Below are 22,255 nucleotides of genomic sequence, written 5' to 3'. Positions count from 1 at the left end.
TGTGTCCGGCATCCCCGGTGCGTCCCTTGTGGGACGGGGACAGGCTCGGGGCGCCGGACACCGTATCGGGGCGCGCCGGACAAAAATGGGCTTTGGAGGACGCGGCTGGAACGGTTTTTTTTGTCCGACGCGCCCCAAAGGGCCAAATCCCTTTGGGGGACGCGGCTAGAGATGCTCTTATGGGTTTCCCAACTTGTTTGGACTGAAAGGCTTGGTTGGGTGGGTAAAAGAAGAATATGAATGCATCCTACTGTGTTGCAATCACGAAATGCATGGACATTTAAGTTGTGCGTCTGTATACAAAATCATATGAAGAGAACTAAAATGACTTGCGCAAATTCTCAACATTCAGAATATTTCCTTCTCTGATCACACAACTGCATGTTACATTTGAAGACATTGGAATCATAGTGTGCACCTTCTCATTGCACATGCAAAATAAGAATCATCTCCTTAAATCTGAATATTTTGAGTTGATCTCACGACATTGAATTGGCTAACTACCAGTATAGAGTACATGGTATTAGCCTTCTCTTCCTAAAAAAAATACATCATGGTACACAGATAGCCCAGATTATACAACATGTGGAGTCAGCAAACAACTATCCTAGAACCAAACCAGAACCAGTTGTATTGTAGCCTTTCCTCGTGTCCAGCTTGAAGTGAGTTCTCATCCTTACAGGAAAATATCCCAGTTCTTCGGCAAGTAATTATTTCTTTCCCTTCTTCCCTCTCTTTGTTGATTGGGTTTTCTTTGCTCCCTTCTTAGCAACCTTTGCCTTCTTCTGTCCCTTTGCCTAATATCACAAAAAATATTACAAGTTTGCCATCAGAGGCTCTATGATATTGCGATGTATGCAACTAAGTAGAGTAACATTTCCTACTTCCATGATTATCTGTTTGGTAATAACTACATGCTCTAGTAGAGCTGCTCACCAGGAAGCAAGGCTTTTACAGCTAGCGAACACTTCCCGATGAGTGCCATTGTGGTCTAACTACTCGACAATGGGCACAGAAATGACAAACAAAGAAGAGTGTCTCCAACAGTGAATGCAGTAAAGGGCATGCAACAGGATGTGTAATTGCTAAGAACTGGAAGTCCTTAAAAGCACATCAAAAGATGCACTGACCTGGTTACGCAAGTAAGATCCAGAAAACACAGCTATGCGAAAATGGGTTAGCAGTTGCCACATGGTAATATGCCGAGGCAAATGATAATTGATGGGGATCCGGTACTCATGATTTGCATTAACATACGCAATGATGTATTACTGGGGACATGACAATATCCGAATACTATGAATCAGTGAAAAGAAAATAAATAAGTGCAACAGAAAGATAGGCAAGAAACCATACCGCTGGCTTCACGGCTGCTTTTCTTTTGGTTTTCGCTTTAGGTTGATCTTCATTCTCATTGTTCTGATCATTTTGAGAAGCATGAAGTTCATTAAGCCTGTCACCCTCTCCATCTGAATCAAACGTGAACCCATCAAGGGTACCTATATAGAACGATACCAATTGTTAGAGAACATAGGTCTACAACTTCATGCAAATGTACTTCTTTTACGCTAAAAACTGTAATCAAATGCATAATAGCTCCCAAAACATGCTATATTAGGAATGACGACTTCTCCCAAACAGAGCTTAAGGCAATAAATTCAATACCAACAAACTGTTGACTGCAATCGGCAATAGATAGTCCAGCAAGATAAAATGCTAACCTTCCATCATAGTCTCTGCTTCAAATAAATTGGAATGAGGTTCCAACTGAATGAAGTCATTCATTATAGCCTCTATCTGCACAGGAAGAGGAGGATTAAAGCAAATACTTGCATCTTTTAAAGCAGAATGCAAATCCATATTCCAATTTACTAGTGAAATGGGACATTAGGTGCTAGAAATTTTGACTCAGCAGAGAAGTTCAATATGCATATAGAACTCATGTTATGGTTGACAAACCTTTGCTTCTGTTTGTCCCATGCTGACCTGAAACGAAAGAGGTAACGCACAAAGGACTAAGAAAACATACCGAAAAGCACAAATGCACAATTGCACTTAAGTTTGGGCGTAACTTACAACACAAAATGTCCTGGATGGCACTATAGTTGATTTGTATACTGTTCCTGTATGAGCACAGAAAGAAAAGAAGATGCTGAATTGTTTGTATTATTGTAAAGGAGAAATGATTTTCAACTAATGTATCTGCCAGTGCAGATAAAATTAGTTACAATATTGCATAAAAATTGATACAATAATGAGATGAACCTGGCGGTACCTTTCAGGTCCAGTAACAAATCCTGATTTCCAGTCGGACTGTTTGAAATTACTATCCTACCGACAGCTCCAATATCTCCGCTCAAGTCTATCGAGTCACCATCACATTCAACCAATGCCTAGAATGAATGAAAGATGATTATAAACTTGGGGGGTATATTAATAACAAAGTCCCCCTCGCAGGAAATCTGTTATTTCCAGAAAGCAAGATGTCGATACATTAAACTTGAACACATACTACACATTTTCTTAATCTATTTTCACAATGCATTCATGCATGCCTAATTTGTATAGCCTGTACTTATGTAACCCCTATTATATCCAGGGAACACACAATTGTAGCCTGAGGAAACATGCATGTATGGTCAAATCACATAAATCATGATTGTTCCTATGCTGATACATAACATACATTCCTTTCCAATCCCTTCATGCAAATTAGACAGCTTTCCCATGAAGAGAATACAAGCCAGAGAACAATTGGGATGTTCATAGTATTTCAGGTTTCTCGTTGCAGACAATGAACTTTTATGATGAATGTTCTTTGCAATTAAGCGACACTAGTGCGAAAATTAGAGTTTACCTTTGAACGTTGAACTTTATCAGACAGGATCAATGGCAGCCTCTGGGAGACCTGGAATTCAGAACATACACTCTGTAAGTAAATCCAGGTTTATAATTGTTACAGAAATATCAAATCACGGAACACAATACCAGAAAATTTGGTGATCTAGGAATCAGCTAGAACTTGTCCTGTGTTATTTATTCATATTTTGCATCGTGACTTGGAAATTTAGTTTTATGAACCCAAACAGATAGGAGGGGATCTTACAGAGTTTCTTGCAAGCTTGTCCTGCATCTTTTCCTCATTAACTTCATCTTCGAGTTGTTCCAGGGTATCTATGTTTGTTTGACAATAAAACACTAATTAAACCTCACTGGAAGGATGGAATTATATTACCTGAAAGGCATATTATTAGGCACTAACTAGAATGGTGTGTCTTTTAATTAGTCTTACCATTTCTTTTATCCAAACTATCTTTTGTTCCAGCAACCTTTGTTTTCTTCTTTGGAGTCTACAAAGAAAACATTTTGTACATAAATTAACAATGTTTGCAACTAGTACATGTTCCCTCAAGAAATTAATACATGCATTGAAGTTAAAGGTGACTGATCATCAGCATCAAAACATGTAAGAGAAGTCTAAAGATATGATCCATGAAAGTTGTTGCTAGCAGGAACCAAAGTATCAAACATCTTCACATGAAATAGGTGCCTGCTCAACTTGATTGGTGAGCAAATTCAGAGGTACCATAGTACCTTTTAGTTTCAGCATGATATATATTTTTAACCGTTTACTTGGAGATAGCAGCTATCAGTATTTAGTAAGATAATAACTAATATAAGACAGCTGGCAAGCTATCACGAATTCAAACTAGGTAAGTTGCAACAAAAATGAAATCTGTACCGCGCGTTTAGGAGGTTTATCCTGCTTTTCTTCCATGGATGGTCCTTCCTCATGTTTACTCGAAGTACCTATGAGCGGCCAAGTGGGGAAAAATATGATCAAATTGTTAAAGAGAACTATCACTAGCTTGAAATTTATCATACAAAATATAAAAAAATACGGGCATTCCTCCTAGTAGGAGATGGCCTGTTTGCCCTTAACTTGTGCAGCAGCATCTGTACTACCTGCACAGTCTGAAGAATTCTTCTTTTCTTCGGGTGGAGCGGTTCTTTTAGGGCTATTTTCAGGAGAAGAATCAGAAAGCATCACTGTAGCAGTACTTGGTGCCTGTACCCCACCCAAAACATAACACCCATATCCGTGTATTAGTAACTAGCAACCATGTAATTGCAAAACAAGAGCTATCAGTTATACAAAACATTGGTCTTCACAAGAATATGTCACAATTACGAAAAGCCAAAGTAGATCTAGAACAACACGTTGGCTTTCAGCAAAGATAGGCCTCAGTAATATGAATTGGTGACACAGCAAGGCATTCTTATTCAGAACAACATGAAGCATATCGGAGAAAGACATACTATATGCTAGAAATGGTGGCCATTTACAGCAGCGTGCAATATGTTCTAAGAACTTGCTGCAGGACTCGATTTCTAGCTGAATTCTGCACCGCGGTCACATACATCGCAGAATTTAAGCAGGAAAGTAGCGTCATTTCACATATGCACCTAACCCCGTGAAAATGGTGAATCTATTATGCAAGAAATCTTGGTACAGGTTTGTTCCCAAAGCGATAAGAGCTCATTTTCCCACGACTCAAGCAGAGGTTAGGTGAGATGGGTACCTTGAACGCAACAAGCCAGTCAGGGTCGCCTTCTTCGTCCGCCATGCCTGCCTGCCTGCCGCCGCCGCCGCCCCTCTGGTTCCGATTGGGATGGAACCCTAGGCTCGCTGAGACTGGGAGGGTTTCGGCCGCGCCGAGATTTAGGGGGTTTTGCCTCCGGGAGGAAGCGGCAGCCCTGCCTGTGCGAGTTCAGCGAGCCGCCGAGACCGTCTCCGTCGGAAGTGGGGCGGCTGCCACTAGACGCTCGGGCTCCGGCTAGTCCGCGACGCCGTGACCACGCCGCCGCCGCCCAAGCTTAAGAGAAGGGTGTCGGGTGTTTTTTTCTTTTCTTTTCGAGATGAGGGTGTCGGATGCTAACTCCACATCTGGGCATGGGCAGCCCGGCCCGACCCGATACGGCCCGGAAATCCTGGGCCGGACAGGGATTGCATGACGGGCTGGGTTCGGGCATGAATTTGGAGCCCGCTCATTAGACCAGGCTTGGGCTTGCAGAAAATGGGATTTAGGCCGAGTTTGGGACGGGTTTGTTGGACTGTCTTTTTTAGTTCGGGTCTGGTTTGTAAGCCCGGAGATCGGGCCGGACTAGGCTTGGGCTTAGGAATTTAGGTTCGAGCGGTAAGCAAGACACAACGACGGACCAGGGCACAAGCGGACAGACAATTGGTTTGACATGTGTGCATAGGTGTTCAAGCAATGTTGGCAAGTACCACATTTAAATTGGGCACTAAGTCTATCGGGATTGGCGTCAAAGTGACGGACAAGAGTCCGCCACGGAGAACTTGCGAAAGTGTTGATGAGACTACTGTGAATTTGACTCAAAGTGACTCAAGGGCGACGGTGAAATCTCTTCAAGTTATATAACTTCCACGCAAATCAATGGCTGGTAAGATATAGTGTTGATCGGAAAGAAGGGACTAAAGTTCAGCTCGAGTCTGTAGTACATGGAAGTTTGATGCTTGGACCACCTCAAAGTGGTGGACTTTGTTGTGTTTGTGTCGAATATTATGTACGAGTTGAGTTGCGTTTGGAATCTAAGTTTAATAGGTGTGGATATGATACGTGTAGTGTTCGAGTCGTACATTAGTAGCCTGGGCCTCTTATATGATGAGGGGGCACCACATATTGTAACCTATGCTAAGAGGAGCTGGTGGCATGTGTCGATGCCAAAGGCGGGCATGTGTTGCGTTATCAATGGAGGAGTGTTCGTAGTCATGGCTCGCAGAGTAGTAAATTCACCGAACTGGATTAACACATTTCAACGTCGTCATCCTGTGTTATGATTTTGGTCCTCGGTAGATCTACAGATGCACCTACGATGGTGATAGAAGGGGATCCTCAAAAATGTCTCCAAGGAGGGAGCGATGTTTGAGAGCACTGATACGTCTCCGACGTATCGATAATTTCTTATGTTCCATGCCACATTATTGATGTTATCTACATGTTTTATGCACACTTTATGTCATATTCGTGCATTTTCTGGAACTAACCTATTAACAAGATGCCGAAGTGCCGATTCTTGTTTTCTGCTTGTTTTTGGTTTCAGTAAATCCTAGTAAAGAAATATTCTCGGAATTGGACGAAATCAACGCCTGTGTTCCTATTTTACCCTAAGCATCCAGAACACACGAGAACCGCCAGAGAGGGGGCACAGCCCACCAAACCCTAGGCCGGCGCGGCCGGGGGCCCGCGCCACCCTATGGTGTGGGCACCCTTCGCCTCTCGGCGCCGCCTCTTCGCCTATTTAAAGCCTCCGTCGCGAAAACCCCGATACGTTCGACGAAACCCACGTAAACCTTCCGAGCCGCCGCCATCGCAAAGCCAAGATCCGGGGACAGAGTCTCTGTTCTCGCACGCCGCCGGACGGGGAAGTGCCCCGGAAGGCTTCTCCATCGACACCGCTGCCATCTCCACCGCCATCTTCATCACCGCTGCTGCTCCCATGAGGAGGGAGTAGTTCTCCATCGAGGCTCGGGGCTGTACCGGTAGCTATGTGGTTAATCTCTCTCCTATGTACTTCAATACAATGATCTCATGAGCTGCTTTACATGATTGAGATCCATATGATGAGCTTTGTATCGCTACTAGTTGTGTGCTACTCATGTGATGTTATTAAAGTAGTCTATTCCTCCTGCATGGTGTAAAGGTGACTAGTGTGTGCACCATGTGGTTCTTGTCGTAGGCTATGATCATGATCTCTTGTAGATTGTGGAGTTAATTATCATTATGATAGTATTGATGTGATCTATTCCTCCTTCATAGTGTAATGTGGGCAGTGTGTGCACTATGTTAGTTCTTGGTTTATTTTGCAATGATCTATTATGCTCTAAGGTTATTTAAATATGAACATTATTGTGGAGCTTGTTAACTCCGGCATTGAGGGTTCGTGTAATCCTACGCAATGTGTTCATCATCCAACAAAAGAGTGTATGTAGCACATATGAGAAAGAGTTATTTATTATGCGATCAATGTTGAGAGTGTCCACTAGTGAAAGTGTAATCCCTAGGCCTTGTTCCTAAATATCGCTATCGCCGCTTGTTTCATCGTTTTTTTGCGTTACTACATCGCTGCAATACTACCACCATCAACTACACGCCAGCAAGCTATTTTCTGGCACCGTTGCTACTGCTCATACTTATTCATACCACCTGTATTTCACTATCTCTTCGCCGAACTAGTGCACCTATTTGGTGTGTTGGGGACACAAGAGACTTCTCGCTTTGTGGTTGCAGGGTTGCATGAGAGGGATATCTTTGACCTCTTCCTCCCTGAGTTCGATAAACCTTGGGTGATCCACTTAAGGGAAAACTTGCTGCTGTTCTACAAACCTCTGCTCTTGGAGGCCCAACACCGTCTACAGAAAAGGAGGGGAAGTAGACATCAAGCTATTTTCTCGGCGCTGTTCTTGCAGTGAGGAAAGGTAAAAGGTACTCACACTCCGAATCTCGGCTACTAAGCTATTTTCCGGCGCATTGTAAGTACTCAAAGCTATTTCCTTTAGATCCTGCAATTGCAACTTTTTGTTTCTTGTTTACACTAGTTTGGCATAATGGACAAGAATGAGCTTCTTATTCTATTTCCTGATTTAAAACATGGATTGTTTGATGCGAAAATTAAAAAACCTATAGAATCTTATTTGCATGCTGGTAGTAATATTAGTATGAACGCTTTGAACACCATTGTTGATAATGATATAGAAAGTTCTAAGCTTGGGGAAGCTGGTTTTCATGATCTTTTTAGTCCCCCAAGCATTGAGGAGAAAATTTTCTTTGATGATACTTTGCCTCCTATTTATGATGATTATAATGATAGTAGTCTTTTGGTACCACCTGTTATGGAGGATAAATTTGATTATGATTACAATATGCCTCCTATATTTGATGATGAGAATAATAATGATAGCTACTTTGTTGAATTTGCTCCCACTACAACTAATAAAATTGATTATGCCTATGTGGAGAGTAATAATTTTATGCATGAGACTCATGATAAGAATGCTTTATGTGATGGTTATATTGTTGAGTTTGCTCATGTTGCTACTGAAAGTTATTATGAGAGAGGAAAATATGGTTGTAGAAATTTTCATGTTATTAAAATGCCTCTCTATGTGCTGAAATTTTTGAAGCTATACTTGTTTTATCTTCCTATGCTTGTTACTTTGCTCTTCTTGAACTTGTTTATTTACAAGATTCCTTTGCATAGGAAGCATGTTAGACTTAAATATGTTTTGGATTTGCTTCTTGATGCTCTCTTTTGCTCCAAATACTATTTCTTGCGAGTGCATCATTAAAACTGCTGAGCCCATCTTAATGGCTATAAAGAAAAGAACTTCTTGGGAGATAACCCATGTGTTATTTTGCTACAGTAATTTGTTTTTATTTTGTGTCTTGGAAGTTGTTTACTACTGTAGCAACCTCTCCTTATCTTAGTTTTGTGTTTTGTTGTGCCAAGTGAAGCCTCTAATCGAAGGTTGATACTAGATTTGGATTTCTGCGCAGAAACAGATTTCTATCTGTCACGAATCTGGGCCGTTTTCTCTGTAGGAAAATCAGAAAAATATGCCAATTTACGTGCGTATTCCTCAGATATGTACGCAACTTTCATTAGTTTTGAGTTTTCTGATCTGAGCAACGGAAGTATTTATTAGAAATTCGTCTTTACGGACTGTTCTGTTTTGACAGATTCTGCCTTTTATTTCGCATTGCTTCTTTCGCTGTGTTGGGTGGATTTCTTTGTTCCATTACCTTCCAGTAGCTTTGAGTGAAGGAGATATGCCCTAGAGGCAATAATAAAGTGGTTATTATTTATATCTTTATGTTTATGATAAATGTTTATATATCATGCTAGAATTGTATTAACCGAAACATTTGTACATGTGTGATATGTAGACAAACAAGAAGTCCCTAGTATGCCTCTTAAACTAGCTTGTTGATTAATGGATGATTAGTTTCATAATCATGAACATTGGATGTTATTAATAACAAGGTTATGTCATTGTATGAATGATATAATGGACACACCCAATTAAGCGTAGCATAAGATCTCGTCATTAAGTTATTTGCTATAAGCTTTCGATACATAGTTACCTAGTCCTTAAGACCATGAGATCATGTAAATCACTTATACCGGAAAGGTACTTTGATTACACCAAACACCACTGCGTAAATGGGTGGCTATAAAGGTGGGATTAAGTATCCGGAAAGTATGAGTTGAGGCATATGGATCAACAGTGGGATTTGTCCATCCCGATGACGGATAGATATACTCTGGGCCCTCTCGGTGGAATGTCGTCTAATGTCTTGCAAGCATATGAATGAGTTCATAAGAGACCACATACCACGGTACGAGTAAAGAGTACTTGTCAGGAGACGAGGTTGAACAAGGTATAGAGTGATACCGAAGATCAAACCTCGGACAAGTAAAATATCGCGAGACAAAGGGAATTGGTATTATATGTGAATGGTTCATTCGATCACTAAAGTCATCGTTGAATATGTGGGAGCCGTTATGGATCTCCAGATCCCACTATTGGTTATTGGTTGGAGTGAGTACTCAACCATGTCCGCATAGTTCACGAACCGTAGGGTGACACACTTAAAGTTGGATGTTGAAATGGTAGTACTTGAATATGGAATGGAGTTCGAATATTTGTTCGGAGTCCCGGATGAGATCCCGGACATCACGAGGAGTTCCGGAATGGTCCGGAGAATAAGATTCATATATAGGATGTCATTTTATGTGAATTAAAATGTCGCGGAAGGTTCTATGGAAGGTTCTAGAAGGTTCTAGAAAAGTCCGGAAGAAATCACCAAGGAAGGTGGAGTCCACATGGGACTCCACCTTCATGGCCGGCCAACCCTAGTGGGGGAGGAGTCCCAAGTGGACTCCCCCTTAGGGGGCCGGCCACCCCCCCACATGGGAGGTGGAAACCCCACCTTTGGTGGGAGTCCTAGTTGGGCTAGGTTTCCCCCTCTTATGGAAGGTTTTTGGTTCGGGTCTTATTCGAAGACTTGGACACCAACACTTGGGGATCCACCTATATAATGTGGGGCCAAGGGAGGGGGCCGGCCACCCCAAGACCACAAGCTGGCCGCCCCCCTTGAAGTGGCCGACCACCCCTCCCAAACCCTAGCCGCCCCCCTCTCCTCCATATCTCCCGCGTAGCTTAGCGAAGCTCCGCCGGACTTCTTCACCGCCACCGACACCACGCCGTCGTGCTGTTGGATTCAAGAGGAGCTACTACTTCCGCTGCCCGCTGGAACAGGAGGTGGACGTCGTCTTCATCAACAACCGAACGTGTGACCGAGTACGGAGGTGCTGCCCGTTCGTGGCGCCGGACCCGATCGTGATCAAGATCTTCTACGCGCTTTTGCAAGTGGCAAGTGATCATCTACCGCAGCAACAAGAGCCTCATCTTGTAGGCTTTGGAATCTCTTCAAGGGTGAGACTCGATACCCCTCGTTGCTACCGTCTTCTAGATTGCATCTTGGCTTGGATTGCGTGTTCGCTGTACGAAATTTTTTGTTTTCTATGCAACGTTATCCTACAGTGGTATCAGAGCCGTGTCTATGCATAGATGGTTGCACGAGTAGAACACAATGGTTTGTGGGCGTTGATGCTCTTGTTATCTTTAGTTTGAGTACTTTGCATCTTTATGGTATAGTGGGATGAAGCGGCTCGGACTAACTTTACATGACCGCGTTCATGAGACTTGTTCCTCGTTCGACATGCAACTTGTATTGCATAAGAGGCTTTGCGGGTGTCTGTCTCTCCTACTATAGTAAAGATTCAATTTACTCTTCTATTGAAAACATTAGTATCAACGTTGTGGTTCATGTTCGTAGGTAGATTAGATCTCTCTCGAAAACCCTAAACCACGTAAAATATGCAAACCAAATTAGAGACGTCTAACTTGTTTTTGCAGGGTTTGGTGATGTGATATGGCCATAATGTGATGATGAATATGTATGAGATGATCATTATTGTATTGTGGCAACCGGCAGGAGCCTTATGGTTGTCTTTAAATTTCATGTTGAGTAGTATTTCAAAGTAGTTGTAATAGTTGCTACATGGAGGACAATCATGAAGACGGCGCCATTGACCTTGATGCTACGCCAACGATGATGGAGATCATGCCCGAAGATGATGGAGATCATGTCCGTGCTTTGGAGATGAAGATCAAAGGCGCAAAGACAAAAGGGCCATATCATATCACATATGAACTGCATGTGATGTTAATCCTTTTATGCATCTTATTTTGCTTAGATCGCGACGGTAGCATTATAAGATGATCCCTCACTAAAATCTCAAGATAATAAAGTGTTCATCCTTAGTAGCACCGTTGCCAAGACTTGTCGTTTCGAAGCATCTCGTGATGATCGGGTGTGATAGAATCAACAAGTGCATACAACGGGTGCAAGACAGTTTTGCACATGCGGATACTAAGGTGGCCTTGACGAGCCTAGCATGTACAGACATGGTCTCGGAACACGTGATACCGAAAGGTAGAGCATGAATCATATGGTTGATATGATGAACACTTTGAGTGTTCGCCATTGAAATCACACCTTTTCTCGTGATGATCGGGTTTAGGTGCGGTGGATTTGGTTCGTGTGATCACTAAGACAATGCGAGGGATATTGTTTTGAGTGGGAGTTCACTTAGATTTTTAATTATGTTGAATTAAAATTTGAACTCAATTTGTCATAAACTTAGTCTAAACTATTGCAAATATATGTTGTAGAGATGGCGTCCCCAATCAATTTTAATCAGTTCCTAGAGAAAGAGAAACTTAAGAGCAACGGTAGCAACTTCACCGATTGGTTCCGTCATGTGAGGATCTTCCTCTCTCGGCGGAAATCTGCAATTTGTGCTTGATGCACCGCTAGGTGACCCTCCTGCAGAAGATGAAACCGATGAAGTAAAAGTTGTTTACGCGACTCGGAAAACTCGGTACTCTCAAGTTCGGTGTGCCATCTGTGCGATCTGGAATCCGATCTTCAAAAACGTTTTGAGCACCATGATCCTCATGAGTTGATGAATGAGCCGAAAGCTATATTCGAGACTCATGCGGCCGTGGAATGCTATGAAGCATCGAAACATTTCTTCACTGTATGATGGAAGAAGGCAGCTCCGTTAGTGAGCACATGCTCGCCATGACCGGCATGCGAAGAAACTCGATGACTTGGGAATAGTGATTCCTAACAGATCGGGATTAATCGTGTCCTTCAATCACCGCCACCAAGTTACAAGAACTTTGTGATGAACTACAATATGCGTAACATGAACAAGGAGTTACCTGAACTCTTTGGCATGCTAAAAGCTGCTGAGATTGAGATCAAGAAAGAGCACCAAGTGTTGATGGTCAACAAGACCACCAGTTTCAAGAAACATGGCAAGTCTAAGGGAAAATTCAAGAAGGGTGGCAAGAAAGCTGCCACGCCTCCTATGAAACCTAAGAACGGCCCTAAGCCTGATGCTGAGTGCTATTCGCAAGGAGAAGGGACACTGGAAGCGTAATTGCTCCAAGTATCCGGCTGATCTGAAGAGCGGCCTTGTCAAGAAGAAGAAGAAAGAAGGTATATCTCGATATACATGTTATAGATGTTTATCTCACTGGTTCTCGTTCTAGTACCTGGTATTTGATACTGGTTCGGTTGCTCGGATCTGTAACTCGAAACAGAACTAAAGAATAAACGAAGACTACCGAAAGATGAAGTGACGATGCGCGTTGGAAATGGATCCAAAGTCGATGTGATCGCTGTCGGCACACTTCCTCTACATCTACCTTCGGGATTAGTTTTAAGCCTAAATAATTGTTATTTTGTACCCGCGTTGAGCATGAACATTATATCTGGATCTTGTTTAATGCAAGACGGTTATTCATTCAAGTCTGAGAATAATGGTTGTTCTATTTTTATGAATAATATCTTTTATGGTCGAGCACCACAAAAGAATGGCTTATTTCTGTTAGATCTCGATAGTAGTGATACGCATATACATAACATTGATGCTAAGCGAATTAAATTGAATGATAATTCTACTTATATGTGGCACTGCTGCCTTGGTCATATTGGAGTGAAACGAATGAAGAAACTCCATACCGATGGATTACTTGAATCACTTGACTTTGAGTCACTTGATAGATGCGAAGCATGTCTAATGGGAAAAATGACAAAGACTCCATTTTCTCAGTAGTGATGGAGCGAGCTACTGACTTATTGGAAATCATACATACCAATGTATGTGGACCAATGAGCGTAGCATCGCGCGGTGGTTATCGTTATGTTCTAACCTTCACAGATGATCTGAGTAGATATGGGTATATCTATTTCATGAAACATAAATCCGAAACTTTCGAGAAGTTTAAGGAATTTCAAAGTGAAGTAGAAAATCAACGTAACAAGAAGATCAAATTTCTACGATCTGATCGTGGAGGTGAATATCTGAGTTATGAGTTTGGCATGCATTTAAAGAAATGCGGAATACTTTCACAATTGACACCGCCGGGAACACCTCAACGAAACGGTGTGTCCAAACGTCGTAATTGAACTCTCTTAGATATGGTTCGTAGTATGATGTCTCTTACTGATTTGCCGTTATCATTTTGGAGTTATGCATTAGAGACAGCCGCATTCACTTTAAATAGAGCACCATCAAAATCCGTAGAAACGACACCGTATGAATTATGGTTTAATAAGAAACCTAAGCTGTCATTCCTAAAAGTTTGGGGTTGCGAAGCCTATGTAAAGAAGTTACAACCGGACAAGCTAGAACTCAAAGCGGAGAAATGCGTCTTCATAGGATACCCTAAGGAAACTATAGGGTATACTTTCTATCACAGATCCGAAGGCAAAATCTTTGTTGCTAAGAACGGAACCTTTCTTGAGAAAGAATTTCTCACTAAAGATGTGACTGGAAGAAAAGTAGAACTCGATGAGATTGATGAATCTATACTCGTTGATCAGAGTAGCGCAGTACCGGAAGTTGTACCTGTACCGCCTACACCGGCAACAGAGGAAGCTAATGATAATGATCATGAAACTTCGAACGAGGAAACTACTGAACCTCGCAGATCGACAAGGGAACGTGCCACTCCTGATTGGTATGATCCTTGTCTAAATGTCATGATTGTGGATAACAATGATGAGGACCCTGCGACGTATGAAGAAGCGATGATGAGCCCAGATTCCAACAAATGGCAAGAAGCCATGAAATCCGAAATGGGATCCATGTATGATAACAAAGTATGGACTTTGGTAGACTTACCAGATAGCCGAAAGGCTGTCGAAAATAAATGGATCTTCAAGAGGAAAACAGATGCTGACGGTAATATTACTGTCTATAAAGCTCGACTTGTCGCAAAGGGTTTCCGACAAATTCAAGGAGTTGACTACGATGAGACTTTCTCACCTGTAGCGAAGCTAAAATCTGTGAGGATTTTGTTAGCAATAGCTGCATTTTTCGATTATGAGATTTGGCAGATGGATGTCAAAACGGCGTTCCTTAATGGAGACATTGAGGAAGAGTTGTATATGGTACAACCCAAAGGTTTTGTCGATCCTAAAAATGCTGACAAAGTATGCAAACTTCAGCGTTCAATCTATGGACTGAAGCAAGCATCAAGAAGTTGGAACCGACGCTTTGATAAGGTGATCAAAGACTTCGGGTTTATACGGTGTCATGGAGAGGCCTGTATTTACAAGAAAGTGAGTGGGAGCTCTGTAGCATTCCTGATATTATATGTAGATGACATATTATTGATCGGGAATGATATAGAACTATTAAGCAGTGTTAAAGGTTATTTGAATAATAGTTTTTCAATGAAAGACCTTGGTGAAGCATCGTATATATTAGGCATCAAGATTTATAGAGATAGATCAAGACGCCTAATAGGGCTATCACAGAGTACATATCTGGACAAGATTCTAAAGAAGTTTAGAATGGACGAAAGTAAGAAAGGGTTCTTACCTATGTTACTGTGCAAGGTATTGAGTAAGACTCAAGGACCGGCTACGGCAGAAGAAAGAGAAAGGATGAGTAATATCCCCTATGCCTCGGGCAAGAGGATCTATCATGTATGCCATGCTATGTACTAGACCGGATATAGCACATGCTGTTAGTTTGACTAGCAGATATCAAAGTGATCCAGGAATGGAACACTGGACAGCGGTCAAGAATATCCTGAAGTACTTGAAAAGAACTAAGGATATGTTTCTTTGTTATGGAGGTGACCAAGAGCTCGTTGTAAACGGTTACACCGATGCAAGTTGGAACACCGATCCCGATGACTCTAAGTCACAACTGGGTACGTGTTTATATTGAATGGTGCTGCAGAAGGCTGGGCAAGCTCGAAGCAGTGCACGGTGGCGAAGTCTTCAACAGAATCGAGTACATAGCGGCTTCAGAGGCTTCATCGTGCGGTATGGATGAAGAGGTTCATTGTAGAGCTCGGTGTGGTTCCTAGTGCATTGGACCCATTAATCATTTATCGTGATAACATGGGTGCCATCGCCAATGCACAAGAGCCAAGGTCACACAAGAGGCTGAAGCATATCAAGCTGCGTTACCACTCGATTCACGAGTACATCGAAGATGGAGAAGTAAAGATTTGCAAAGTACACACTGATCTGAATGTAGCAGATCCGTTGACTAAAGCTCTCCCTAGGGCAAAGCATGACCAACACCAGAATGCCATGGGTGTTAGGTATATTACAATGTAATCTAGATTATTGACTCTAGTGCAAGTGGGAGATCAAGGAGATATGCCCTAGAGGCAATAATAAAGTGGTTATTATTTATATCTTTATGTTTATGATAAATGTTTATATATCATGCTAGAATTGTATTAACCGAAACATTAGTACATGTGTGATATGTAGACAAACAAGAAGTCCCTAGTATGCCTCTTAAACTAGCTTGTTGATTAATGGATGATTAGTTTCATAATCATGAACATTGGATGTTATTAATAACAAGGTTATGTCATTGTATGAATGATATAATGGACACACCCAATTAAGCGTAGCATAAGATCTCGTCATTAAGTTATTTGCTATAAGCTTTCGATACATAGTTACCTAGTCCTTAAGACCATGAGATCATGTAAATCACTTATACCGGAAAGGTACTTTGATTACACCAAACACCACTGCGTAAATGGGTGGCTATAAAGGTGGGATTAAGTATCCGGAAAGTATGAGTTGAGGCATATGGATCAACAGTGGGATTTGTCCATCCCGATGACGGATAGATATACTCTGGGCCCTCTTGGTGGAATGTCGTCTAATGTCTTGCAAGCATATGAATGAGTTCATAAGAGACCACATACCACGGTACGAGTAAAGAGTACTTGTCAGGAGACGAGGTTGAACAAGGTATAGAGTGATACCGAAGATCAAACCTCGGACAAGTAAAATATCGCGAGACAAAGGGAATTGGTATTATATGTGAATGGTTCATTCGATCACTAAAGTCATCGTTGAATATGTGGGAGCCATTATGGATCTCCAGATCCCACTATTGGTTATTGGTTGGAGTGAGTACTCAACCATGTCCGCATAGTTCACGAACCGTAGGGTGACACACTTAAAGTTGGATGTTGAAATGGTAGTACTTGAATATGGAATGGAGTTCGAATATTTGTTCGGAGTCCCGGATGAGATCCCGGACATCACGAGGAGTTCCGGAATGGTCCGAAGAATAAGATTCATATATAGGATGTCATTTTATGTGAATTAAAATTTCGCGGAAGGTTCTATGGAAGGTTCTAGAAGGTTCTAGAAAAGTCCGGAAGAAACCACCAAGGAAGGTGGAGTCCACATGGGACTCCACCTCCATGGCCGGCCAACCCTAGTGGGGGAGGAGTCCCAAGTGGACTCCCCCTTAGGGGGCCGGCCACCCCCCCACATGGGAGGTGGAAACCCCACCTTTGGTGGGAGTCCTAGTTGGGCTAGGTTTCCCCCTCTTATGGAAGGTTTTTGGTTCGGGTCTTATTCGAAGACTTGGACACCAACACTTGGGGATCCACCTATATAATGAGGGGCCAAGGGAGGGGGCCGGCCACCCCAAGACCACAAGCTGGCCGCCCCCCTTGAAGTGGCCGGCCACCCCTCCCAAACCCTAGCCGCCCCCCTCTCCTCCATATCTCCCGCGTAGCTTAGTGAAGCTCCGCCGGACTTCTTCACCGCCACCGACACCACGCCGTCGTGCTGTCGGATTCAAGAGGAGCTACTACTTCCGCTGCCCGCTGGAACGGGAGGTGGACGTCGTCTTCATCAACAACTGAACGTGTGACCGAGTACGGAGGTGCTGCCCATTCGTGGCGCCGGAACCGATCGTGATCAAGATCTTCTACGCGCTTTTGCAAGCGGCAAGTGATCGTCTACCGCAGCAACAAGAGCCTCATCTTGTAGGCTTTGGAATCTCTTCAAGGGTGAGACTCGATACCCCTCGTTGCTACCGTCTTCTAGATTGCATCTTGGCTTGGATTGCGTGTTCGCTGTAGGAAATTTTTTGTTTTCTATGCAACGTTATCCTACATTGAGCAAGGTCCAGAAGTGTTAAGAATGATTGTGTCACCTCTGAACATGTGAGTTTTTGATTATGTACTAACCCCTCTAATGAAGTTTATGAGAAGTTTGGTGTGAAGGAAGTTTTCAAGGGTCAAGAGAGGAGGATGATATACTATGATCAAGAAGAGTGAAAGCTCTAAGCTTGGGGATGCCCCGGTGGTTCACCCCTGCATATATCAAGAAGACTCAAGCGTCTAAGCTTGGGGATGCCCAAGGCATCCCCTTCTTTATCGACAACATTATCAGGTTCCTCCCCTGAAACTATATTTTTATTCCGTCACATCTTATGCACTTTACTTGGAGCGTCTGTATGTTTCTTGTTTTTGTTTTTGATTGAATAAATGCTTGTGTGGGAGAGAGACACGCTCCGCTGGTTCGTATGAACACATGTGTTCTTAGCTCATAGTATTCATGGCGAAGTTTCTTCTTCGTTAAATTGTTATATGGTTGGAATTGGAAAATGATACATGTAGTAATTGCTATTAATGTCTTGGGTAATGTGATACTTGGCAATTGTTGTGCTCATGTTTAAGCTCTTGCATCATATGCTTTGCACCCATTAATGAAGAAATACATAGAGCATGCTAAAATTTGGTTTGCATATTTGGTTTCTCTAAGGTCTAGATAATTTCTAGTATTGAGTTTGAACAACAAGGAAGACGGTGTAGAGTCTTATAATGTTTTCAATATGTCTTTTATGTGAGTTTTGCTGCACCGGTTCATCCTTGTGTTTGTTTCAAATAAGCCTTGCTAGCCTAAACCTTGTATCGAGAGGGAATACTTCTCATGCATCCAAAATACTTGAGCCAACCACTATGCCATTTGTGTCCACCATACCTACCTACTACATGGTATTTTCCGCCATTCCAAAGTAAATTGCTTGAGTGCTACCTTTAAAATTACATCATTCACCTTTGCAATATATAGCTCATGGGACAAATAGCTTAAAAACTATTGTGGTATTGAATATGTAATTATGCACTTTATCTCTTATTAAGTTGCTTGTTGTGCGATAACCATGTTCACTGGGGACGCCATCAACTATTCATTGTTGAATTTCATGTGAGTTGCTATGCATGTTCGTCTTGTCTGAAGTAAGAGCGATCTACCACCTTATGGTTAAGCATGCATATTGTTAGAGAAGAGCATTGGGCCGCTAACTAAAGCCATGATCCATGGTGGAAGTTTCAGTTTTGGACATATATCCTCAATCTCAAATGAGAAAATTATTAATTGTTGTTACATGCTTATGCATAAAAGAGGAGTCCATTATCTGTTGTCTATGTTGTCCCGGTATGGATGTCTAAGTTGAAGAATAATCAATAGCGAGAAATCCAATGCGAGCTTTCTCCTTAGACCTTTGTACAAAGCGGCATAGAGGTACCCCTTTGTGACACTTGGTTAAAACATGTGCATTGTGATGATCCGGTAGTCCAAGCTAATTAGGACAAGGTGCGGGCACTATTAGTATACTATGCATGAGGCTTGCAACTTGTAAGATATAATTTACATGATACATATGCTTTATTACTACCGTTGACAAAATTGTTTCATGTTTTCAAAATCAAAGCTCTAGCACAAATATAGCAATCGATGCTTTTCCTCTATGGAGGACCATTCTTTTACTTTCAATATTGAGTCAGTTCACCTATTTCTCTCCACCTCAGGAAGCAAACACTTGTGTGAACTGTGCATTGATTCCTACATATTTGCTTATTGCACTTATTATATTACTCTATGTTGACAATATCCATGAGATATACATGTTACAAGTTGAAAGCAACCGCTGAAACTTAATCTTCCTTTGTGTTGCTTCAATGCTTTTACTATGAATTATTGCTTTATGAGTTAACTCTTATGCAAGACTTATTGATGCTTGTCTTGAAGTACTATTCATGAAAAGTCTTTGCTTTATGATTCACTTGTTTACTCATGTCATATACATTGTTTTGATTGCTGCATTCACTACATATGCTTTACAAATAGTATGATCAAGGTTATGATGGCATGTCACTCCAGAAATTATCTTTGTTATCGTTTTACCTGCTCGGGACGAGCAGAACTAAGCTTGGGGATGCTGATAAGTCTCCGACGTATCGATAATTTCTTATGTTCCATGCCACATTATTGATGTTATCTACATGTTTTATGCACACTTTATGTCATATTCGTGCATTTTCTGGAACTAACCTATTAACAAGATGCCGAAGTGCCGATTCTTTGTTCTGCTGTTTTTGGTTTCAGAAATCCTAGTAAAGAAATATTCTCGGAATTGGACGAAATCAACGCCCAGCTTCCTATTTTACCCGGAAGCATCCAGAACACACGAGAACCGCCAGAGAGGGGGCACAGGCCCACCAAACCCTAGGCCGGCGCGGCCAGGGGGGGCCCGCGCCACCCTATGGTGTGGGCACCCCTTCTGCCCTCTGGCGCCGCTTCTTCGCCTATTTAAAGCATCCGTCGCGAAAACCCTGATACGTTCGACGAAACCCATAGAAACCTTCCAGAGCCGCCGCCATCGCAAAGCCAAGATCTGGGGGACAGGAGTCTCTGTTCCGGCACGCCGCCGGGACGGGGAAGTGCCCCCGGAAGGCTTCTCCATCGACACCGCTGCCATCTCCACCGCCATCTTCATCACCGCTGCTGCTCCCATGAGGAGGGAGTAGTTCTCCATCGAGGCTCGGGGCTGTACCGGTAGCTATGTGGTTAATCTCTCTCCTATGTACTTCAATACAATGATCTCATGAGCTGCTTTACATGATTGAGATCCATATGATGAGCTTTGTATCGCTACTAGTTGTGTGCTACTCATGTGATGTTATTAAAGTAGTCTATTCCTCCTGCATGGTGTAAAGGTGACTAGTGTGTGCACCATGTGGTTCTTGTCGTAGGCTATGATCATGATCTCTTGTAGATTGTGGAGTTAATTATCATTATGATAGTATTGATGTGATCTATTCCTCCTTCATAGTGTAATGTGGGCAGTGTGTGCACTATGTTAGTTCTTGGTTTATTTTGAAATGATCTATTATGCTCTAAGGTTATTTAAATATGAACATTATTGTGGAGCTTGTTAACTCCGGCATTGAGGGTTCGTGTAATCCTACGCAATGTGTTCATCATCCAACAAAAGAGTGTATGTAGCACATATGAGAAAGAGTTATTTATTATGCGATCAATGTTGAGAGTGTCCACTAGTGAAAGTGTAATCCCTAGGCCTTGTTCCTAAATACTGCTATCGCTGCTTGTTTACTGTTTTACTGCGTTACTACTGCTGCAATACTACCACCATCAACTACACGCCAGCAAGCTATTTTCTGGCACCGTTGCTACTGCTCATACTTATTCATACCACCTGTATTTCACTATCTCTTCGCCGAACTAGTGCACCTATTTGGTGTGTTGGGGACACAAGAGACTTCTCGCTTTGTGGTTGCAGGGTTGCATGAGAGGGATATCTTTGACCTCTTCCTCCCTGAGTTCGATAAACCTTGGGTGATCCACTTAAGGGAAAACTTGCTGCTGTTCTACAAACCTCTGCTCTTGGAGGCCCAACACTGTCTACAGGAAAAGGAGGGGGAAGTAGACATCAAGCACCGCCATAGTCAGCATCAAACAATGTTGTTGTAGGGTTTTCACCTAGAGCTCACTAATTCCAAAGTTGCATCTGACGTTACCAATGTTGCCTTAAGCTCGCCACCGTCGACCACCATATCCCTCCACGGGTCCCACCAGTTGGCAGAAGCTCCAAGACGAAGCCCTAGGAGGCAAGTGACGGAGAAGCGCCACCCTCGCCCGATCTCACGTTGGGTTTGGCATTTCCCCTAGAGGTTGCATGGTGGAGAAGTAAGTTGAGTGACAACATTCCCTTGACAATGATTTCAAAAAGATTATGGCTCTTAAGGGTGTAGTCAATGTTTCTCTCTGTCGGTTACTAGGGAAAGGCTTTCGCCTCGGCAATGAGACCCATATGAACGCCATCAGAATAACGACAAGACCAGTCCTACACGCAAATTGTCAGCCCACACACATGACAGTCTACATCCACAAGCAGAACTAGGCCTCGGGGCCTAGAACCGATGCGTAGAGAGACACCTTCTAGCACACCTCGAATCCAAAGGAAGTTAGATTTGAATAAGCCTCATACTTTAGTTATGGGCTTAACATCATATCATGTTTGTTGATTGTGGCTACAAAGGAACTTTGGCTACAAAGGCACCCTGATATACTTTCTTCAATGACCTAAGGACATCTGCAGTCGCTTCACTATAACCGTTTAGAGGATTAAAATTTCGGTTTTGCTCCTATGAACTGCGCCTAGCCAAATCCCTATACGGTTTGGGGAGTAAAAATTATATCCGCTCAACCAAGAAGGTAGAGTATGATTCTTCCACTCCCGCAGCTCACCGAAATACTCCCCAATAGAGCCAACGCCGCCCACGGGATCCTTGGCACCATTGTGCCACCCTCCATGGTTGCTCCGCCTGCTGTCCGTCCCCTCCGCCGATTCAGAGCGCCAACCAAGGCTGCTTCCGCGGCGGCACATCTTCCTCATGGTCGAGCGGCAAGGCATGCAACATTTTGCCGCCGAAGCGAAAGTA

General features: G+C 42.7%; 1 protein-coding gene across 1 annotated transcript; it reads right to left on the bottom strand.

Moving 5' to 3' along the window:
• Window positions 1-325: 325 nt before the first annotated feature.
• Window positions 326-4,911, bottom strand: LOC127308935 (DNA-binding protein BIN4). The gene is made up of 12 exons (XM_051339872.2): window positions 4,584-4,911; window positions 3,967-4,069; window positions 3,743-3,810; window positions 3,293-3,350; window positions 3,107-3,174; window positions 2,858-2,908; window positions 2,276-2,393; window positions 2,077-2,123; window positions 1,960-1,986; window positions 1,722-1,797; window positions 1,357-1,499; window positions 326-797 (listed from the first exon to the last, which is right to left on the bottom strand). The coding sequence occupies exons 1-12, from the start codon at window positions 4,626-4,628 to the stop codon at window positions 711-713; spliced, it is 891 nt and encodes a 296-aa protein (XP_051195832.1). The 5' UTR covers window positions 4,629-4,911; the 3' UTR covers window positions 326-710.
• Between the last annotated feature and the right edge of the window lie 17,344 nt (window positions 4,912-22,255).

This window comes from Lolium perenne, chromosome 6, assembly GCF_019359855.2.
Source record: "Lolium perenne isolate Kyuss_39 chromosome 6, Kyuss_2.0, whole genome shotgun sequence".
Classification (NCBI taxonomy): domain Eukaryota; kingdom Viridiplantae; phylum Streptophyta; class Magnoliopsida; order Poales; family Poaceae; genus Lolium; species Lolium perenne.
Note: the sequence above shows the minus strand (reverse complement) of the source record. Positions and strands in the feature narration are given on the sequence as shown.

Excerpts from the sequence above, each read along its gene's own strand:
- LOC127308935 (XM_051339872.2), bottom strand. The coding sequence starts at position 4,628 with ATGGCGGACGAAGAAGGCGACCCTGACTGGCTTGTTGCGTTCAAG. Across the intron at positions 3,351-3,742 it reads ATAAACCTCCTAAACGCGCG|ACTCCAAAGAAGAAAACAAA; the intron begins GTACAGATTTCA and ends TTTTCTTTGTAG. Across the intron at positions 1,500-1,721 it reads AGCAGAGACTATGATGGAAG|GTACCCTTGATGGGTTCACG; the intron begins GTTAGCATTTTA and ends CGTTCTATATAG.